This window comes from Polistes dominula, unplaced genomic scaffold (assembly GCF_049000335.1).
Source record: "Polistes dominula isolate Pdom_NZ unplaced genomic scaffold, Pdom_raw_medaka contig_33, whole genome shotgun sequence".
NCBI classification, from domain to species: domain Eukaryota; kingdom Metazoa; phylum Arthropoda; class Insecta; order Hymenoptera; family Vespidae; genus Polistes; species Polistes dominula.
This window is the reverse complement of record NW_028300998.1, coordinates 960,828-967,732: the sequence shown is the minus strand read 5'-3', so window position 1 is coordinate 967,732 and position 6,905 is coordinate 960,828. Positions and strand designations below refer to the sequence as shown.

Sequence of the window (6,905 nt, the reverse complement as noted above, 5' to 3'; positions counted from 1 at the left end):
TATTGATAAATGTGCCATAAAAATTGCTATATGATGAACGATATCAACAAAACGTATAACATATGAGCTGAAAAATCTTGAGCCTCATACATAGATTGTACCAATTTATTGCATTCACAATGAATCAAAAACAATTTCGTGTTTCAATTTTACACTGCTTCTTGATGGACAAAAAAATACCGTTCAAGCGAAGCAATGGCTTAAAAAGTGTTATGGGGACTCCACTCTATCAGAAACAACAATAAAACGTTTGTTTGCTAACTTCAAACGTGGTCGTAGAGAGACACTGATGATGCAGAACGCAGTGGACGTCTAAATGAGGCGGAAACATCAGAAAACATAAACGAAAAATCCACAAAATCATTTTGAATGATCGGAAATTGAAGTTGTGTGAGTTAGCTGACATCGTAAAGATGATCAAAAGAACGTATTGGCTTTATATTGCATGAGCATTTGTCCGGGACTTTTCAGTCCATGTGTTAAAATACGATACAAATTCAATAATTCAACTAAGGAACAAGAAGAAAGTATTATAACTTATATATAGTATAAAATTTCCTTTATATATATATATATATAGATATATTTTTATTTATATATTTCTTTAAAGTCACAATTAATTGTGTGATAAATTATTTTTTTATTTAGTGTATAACGGTAAATAAGTAATCAATAATTATTATTCTTACTCACGAATACAACACTAATAATTTTAAGTTATAATAATGGTTCGTAGTATGATTACAATTGCAACTGAAGCGTCAACTGAAAATATGTGTACGTATTTGACAAACAATTATAAGATAAATGTATAATTAATAATGTTCTTTTTTTTTTGTCTCTTTGTATTTGTTCGTATTATTAATTACAAATGAAGAATGTGAATAAGTAATTACACAATATCAATCAGAACTGATGTAGAAACGTTGTAACTTCACGTAGATTTCCATCGATCAATAGAAATCCAATATTCTGTATATTACAAGAAGTATTACTTGGATAATATTCTCGATTTTTATTATCTTTAGCTATAACTTTTAAAACAATTGTACTGATAGATAATTCTTCGGAATTTTTTCGTTTTTCTACTCTGAAATAATGAATTATTCTAATCTATAAACAATAGGATTGTTTTTCAAAATAGATCATTAATGAACAAGAAAAATGTTAAACCTTATGAGATCTTTATACATCCGTTTTGTAATAGTAAGATATGGTTCCAAAGTGTCTTCGTATTGACACAAACTTCCACCAAGTACTAACATTTGAAAAATGCAAAAAATAAATTCGTTTCTTTCATCTTTCGTATATAAATTATATTGTTCTGACTCTTCATCCAATAACATCTAAGAAGACATACAGAAAATATTCAAATGTAATTTGTTAAATGTCGTGTCATCATATCCTCTTCTTCTTACCTCTCTTAATTTGTCAGAAACAAGGAAATCATGAATTTCGCTATCATATCTTTTACGAATAACACCAGAAATACTTATTATTCCATTATCTGGATTACGTAATTTATCAAAAAAAGACATATTTATAACAGAACATGGTAATTGTTCTACGTCCACAGTTGATGCAATAATTCCTAGAAAAAGAAAAAGAAAAAAAACATGTATTTAATAATATACAGTAATATAATATCAGAAGAAGATATTTAAATAACATTTTTTTTTATAATTAAATTTGATACCTTGCTTTGTCCACGATGAGTTTTCTGTTTTTGTTAATAAATTTTCAACAACGACACGATTTTTAAAAAAGGCCTGTTATTATTTAATAACAAATAATTACATTTATATTTATAGATAATTAAGAAATACAAAAATGTAACATTAAATTATAAATATTATCCATTTACCTCAGCAAAATGGTATTTATGATACAAATAAAAAGGTTCATTGAAGGAAAAATGTTGTATAATGATATTTCTCTTCAATCCCCTATTAAAATGAATAAGAATTTTGGATGTACATTTTGAACAAAATAAAAAATGTATAAATATATAAACATATGACATTACCATTTGTTAAGTAAATCTTGCGTTTCTTTATCGTTTATATCAAAATAATGTTTACATGTAAGTGGAATGAACGTATATTGAGGAAGTAGATCCATTTTAAAAAAATTATCACATTTGTTTCCATAGAAACAACGTATCGAATAAAGAAAATGTGAAAGATTAATGAATCATTTAAATGACACACTTATGTTCAAATTTTATTCATTCTCTCTTTAATAAATTAAACAAATTATTAAATACATATTTAACATTTGAATCTATTTAGTTTTGTTTTTTGTTTTTGTTTTGCGTATTCCAATGATCAACGTAACACGAGAAATTCTTGAACAGTATTATGGATTTAATAATGAATCTAATAATGATAGATATTTGTCAATTCACAAATGTGTTAATAATGAAGATGCTTATGAAAAGGAAAATAATGTTGATGAAGAAATCATTTTAAATGAAACAGAGGACATTTTAACGAAAGAAGATGCGGTATTTTTATTTTTTTATTTTATTCTTCTAAATATTGCTGTAATTTAAAATGCAAAAAGATTTTCATTGATTGATTAAATCACATATTTACTATTTATTATAGCAAAGTGAGAAGGAATACAATGTGGAAGAGTCTACTGATTTAAATAGACATAATTTATCTGAATTGGATGATGAAGAGGAAGAACAAGTAGACAAAAGTATAACTTTTGAATCGTATACTATATTGAAATCTCATTTTGCTGATATTTTAAACGATGAAGTATCGTTGAAGACTACTGAATTATATGAAAACCATGCTGATATATCCAATGAATTATATGGTAAATAATGAAGAATAAACAATTGTATAAAACTGGACAAAGTTTTATTGTTGATTAATTTGTTTGAAATAATAAATTTGTATTTTTTACACGTGTTTAAGATACTAAAGAATTACGTACTAGCGAGTTGTGTCCTGTACCTGCTGATGATTTGGATTCTACATCTGATATTTCTTCGATAGTAACGCAAGATGCAACACAAGAATCAAATAAACAATATGAAGATTATTTAGAACCAATTTGTAACACAAAATTTGTTTACAATTCAATGTTTGTTGACTTGTCAAATGCAAGACTTACAGTATTACCAGATAATATAATACAACATTTTTCAACAATACAGGTATTATATGTATATATATAGTTAAGTTAGCTTTATTATTTTATATATGTTCTAATAATTGATATTAATACAAGTGTATTATCTTTATAGATGCTTTATTTAGAAAATAATGCATTAACAGAAATTCCTGATGAACTTTTTCCATCTTTACAAAATCTCGAATGGTTAGATGTACGAAATAATCAATTACAATCTTTACCAAATAACATTAAATTTCATACTTCTTTACATACACTTTTATTGCAAGGAAATCTAATTCAAATGTTACCATTAGAACTCTGTAAATATGTATTATACAAATTATTCATTGTCCTCTTATTGCATATTTCCAAAATTGACTTGTAATATATACATTGATAATTCATTAAATTTGTAGGCTTGATACCAAAATTAAAAAATTTACAAGTAGCGCGTAATCCTTTAATTATGCCACCAGAGAATATCGTAGCACTTGGATTTGCTAGTATTTTAACATTTTTAAAAATTGAATGGAACAAATTACATCCAGATAAAATTGAAATTGGAATAATACCTGTGAAACGTAAGAATATTTCTTGCAAGTAGAAATAAAATTGTAATATATATACAATTATGTTTATTATCTTATTATCTTAAACAGAAACAAAGCCTAAATCATTAACAGTTGTTTATAAGGATTCGAATAACAAAGATACATCAAGTATGTTACAAGTTGTTAATTGTTCTACTAGTTGCAGTAATATATCAAATAAATTTGATAAAATATCTATGATAGAAAAGAGAAAAGCTTATAAACCAAGTAATAGGTATGATATAATAATATAAGTATAAATATAATATTGAAATTAATTATAATTGATATTTGTAGATGTGTTAGCAAAGGAATTGATTTAGTTAGACAAAATCAACTTTTATGGATCAACAAAATTACAGAAATGTTGAATAAAGAAGCTTCTGTACTTCAAAAAATGAAGTAAATAATTAATCATCATTCATGTCAATTTCTAATGTAATAGATAGTCTATTTAAAACATGATACTTTATCTGTATCTATAATTAGTGTATATTATCATTTTTTTTTTTATTTTTTTTTAATAATACAGTAGTAGCAGTAAATTTATTAATTTTAGATAAATTGGTTCTGTTTTTAAATAGATCAATGATTAATTTTATTAAAACATTTGTTTCTGTATTGTTCATATTTTTTTTTTTTATACAGAGACAAAATAACTCTACAAAAGTGGAGAGATGATAAAACGAGTTTTCATAAAAGTATGGAAAAAGCTACAAAAAGAAGAAAAGGTACAATAATACAAAATTTGTGTCTCTGTGTGTGTGTGTGTGTATTTTAAGTTAATTAAATTTTCAAAAAAAATATTAAAATGTAATTAATTTATGTTTATTAGGTGACATCCCATTTGCTATTGAAGATGTTAATGATTTATGTATAAATAATACAGAAAACAATTCGGTAAGATATTTTAATAAAATTTCTTTGTTACAGTGTGCTATATATCAAATTATAATAAACAATTGTCTTTTTTTTTTTGGTGTTTTTTGTTTTCAGAAAGATCAAACGAATTTGCAGACAAAAAATAAATCAATATTTATATCACCTGCGTAAGTATTGTGTGACGATATAAAATCATTTTGAAAATTTTGATTTATTACTAAAAAGTGAATTTATCAATGTATTTATAAATTTCATATATATATATATATATAATTGTTGCAGTAACATAAATAAAAGAATCATTGAATTGTTGGATTCATTAAATACGATAAATATGGATGGAATTACAAATATGACGTCAATTTCAAAACAACAATTTTTAAATGATACGATTAAAAAGGTTTGTGTTTATGTTATAAGTAACTTTGAAAAATAATCAATTTGTACAAATATTGTTTAAACAGGTTCATCTTTTACAAAAAGAAATACATCATCTTCAACGATATAATATTTCGACATCTTAGATTTCCTACTGTTTGTAAGTATAAATTGAAATATGAATTTTTTTTTCTTTTTTTTTTTATACGAAATTACTTATGTATATGTGCATTGATATTTTATCATAATTTATATTATTAATTTTTATTGAACCTATTGATCGTAAATTGAAATATCAAATAATCTGTTACATATCATATATATAAAAAAAAAAAAAACAAAAAAAAAACATTAATTATGATAATAATAACACATATATATGTATGTATATAATTTTTCTTTTAACGTAATAATTATGTAAACAAAATAATAATACTTACTAAATAACTATACTTATATATATCACAATTTGAAATGAGCCAGTTCAGTGCTGTTCACACATTGATTAACAACTCTGCGATTTTTTGAAAAATCTTCAATTTAAGTGTCAAACCACTTCTTGGTGTATAGTCGTCATAACTTTTTATATTTATAATAACTTTTTTTGAATAATAATGATTAATACCATTAAACGATAACATTTTGTTAACTATTGAATAATAAATAATACAACAATATACATTATTTCATCGAATTTCTCAACTTTGTTTGTTTTATGAAATTAATCGATTAAGTGTGTGCACTGAACGACTTCAATTAATGTATCTTCTTGCATTTGCATAAAACCAATTTATATTATTACGAAATTATCAAGTTAATTAATATTATTAGCAATAGAAATATATATATATATAAATGTATTATTTATATTTTATCGATATTTGTAGAGAATACTACAATATATAAATTCTAATATTATATGTTAAAATACAAAAAAAAAAAACAAAATTTATAAAACTGTATGATCAAATAAACGATAAACAAGTTAAGTTCTAAATTTATAGACTTACAAATTACATATAGAAGAGATACGTAAATGATGTTCGTGTTTAGGTTTTAGAATATTCTCTTGAACGTTTCTAATATCTCATTTTTAGGCTCGTATTACATTAGATGAAATGAATATTATTTAAGATCAATAATAATTTTTCCATTCATCATCAAAATGGAGTAGTAATTATTTAAAACGGATAAATATAAAGAAAAAAAAAGAAATAAATTTCTTAAAACAAAAAATACCTTTTAACAAATTATCAAATTTAGACACTCATTATTGAAGCACACATAATAATAATAATAATAATAATAATAATAATAATGGCATTTTATGATATATATCCCATGTTTATATACATATATTAATTGCACAAATGATCAGTTAATATAATTAATCGTTAGAACATTATAGTGTGTTGTATGTAAAAACAGAAATATTAAACCATAGAAAATTAATTGGAAATATTTAAAAAAAAAAAAAAAAAAAAAAAAATAAATGTATACTCTCCTCCTTTGCTAACTTTTATCAAGGGATACTACCATCCACATTTTATACAGTATTTATTTTTAATATATACATGATATATACGTATTTACCACATTATGTTAAATAGACGAAGGAGAGTGAAATCATATATATATATATATATATATATATATATATATATATATATATATATATATACTGTTGTAACCATCATTTCTGTTAGAACAACAATCATCATTTTGTTTATTCCTGTTATATACGTATGAACGTGTTCAGTAAGATTTTTGTTTATCTGCTAATTATTCAAAGTAAAGAGTTTATTTTATTTTTTTTTTTTTATTATTATTTAGTATCGTGTTTTATTTATTTTTTTTTTTTTTTTTTATATAGATGTTGTATTATAAATTGAACTAAATCAAAATTTTAGGCATTTCTTTAAG

The 6,905-nt window shown here is 23.1% G+C and overlaps 2 protein-coding genes across 2 annotated transcripts; one reads left to right on the top strand and one right to left on the bottom strand.

The window, feature by feature from the left end:
* Nucleotides 1–654: 654 nt before the first annotated feature.
* LOC107064569 (cilia- and flagella-associated protein 300) lies at nucleotides 655–2,151 on the bottom strand. The gene is made up of 6 exons (XM_089173481.1): nucleotides 2,027–2,151; nucleotides 1,865–1,946; nucleotides 1,697–1,769; nucleotides 1,419–1,591; nucleotides 1,174–1,346; nucleotides 655–1,090 (listed from the first exon to the last, which is right to left on the bottom strand). The coding sequence occupies exons 1-6, from the start codon at nucleotides 2,119–2,121 to the stop codon at nucleotides 907–909; spliced, it is 780 nt and encodes a 259-aa protein (XP_089029607.1). The 5' UTR covers nucleotides 2,122–2,151; the 3' UTR covers nucleotides 655–906.
* A 144-nt stretch (nucleotides 2,152–2,295) lies between these two features.
* LOC107064461 (uncharacterized) lies at nucleotides 2,296–5,930 on the top strand. Its single transcript, XM_089173480.1, has 11 exons — nucleotides 2,296–2,506; nucleotides 2,610–2,829; nucleotides 2,931–3,172; nucleotides 3,263–3,452; nucleotides 3,549–3,713; nucleotides 3,792–3,957; nucleotides 4,020–4,124; nucleotides 4,371–4,453; nucleotides 4,558–4,622; nucleotides 4,719–4,771; nucleotides 4,887–5,930. The coding sequence occupies exons 1-11, from the start codon at nucleotides 2,324–2,326 to the stop codon at nucleotides 5,038–5,040; spliced, it is 1,626 nt and encodes a 541-aa protein (XP_089029606.1). The 5' UTR covers nucleotides 2,296–2,323; the 3' UTR covers nucleotides 5,041–5,930.
* The last annotated feature ends 975 nt before the right edge of the window (nucleotides 5,931–6,905 follow it).

What these genes read in the sequence shown, in the direction of transcription:
- LOC107064569 (XM_089173481.1), bottom strand. Translation starts at nt 2,121, where the DNA reads ATGGATCTACTTCCTCAATATACGTTCATTCCACTTACATGTAAACAT. An exon ending in CTCATCGTGGACAAAGCAAG is followed by an intron (nt 1,592 to 1,696) that starts GTATCAAATTTA and finishes TTCTTTTTCTAG; the next exon opens with GAATTATTGCATCAACTGTG. An exon ending in ATGTATAAAGATCTCATAAG is followed by an intron (nt 1,091 to 1,173) that starts GTTTAACATTTT and finishes TCATTATTTCAG; the next exon opens with AGTAGAAAAACGAAAAAATT.
- LOC107064461 (XM_089173480.1), top strand. Translation starts at nt 2,324, where the DNA reads ATGATCAACGTAACACGAGAAATTCTTGAACAGTATTATGGATTTAAT. An exon ending in TGGAATAATACCTGTGAAAC is followed by an intron (nt 3,714 to 3,791) that starts GTAAGAATATTT and finishes TATCTTAAACAG; the next exon opens with AAACAAAGCCTAAATCATTA. An exon ending in ATAATACAGAAAACAATTCG is followed by an intron (nt 4,623 to 4,718) that starts GTAAGATATTTT and finishes TTTTGTTTTCAG; the next exon opens with AAAGATCAAACGAATTTGCA.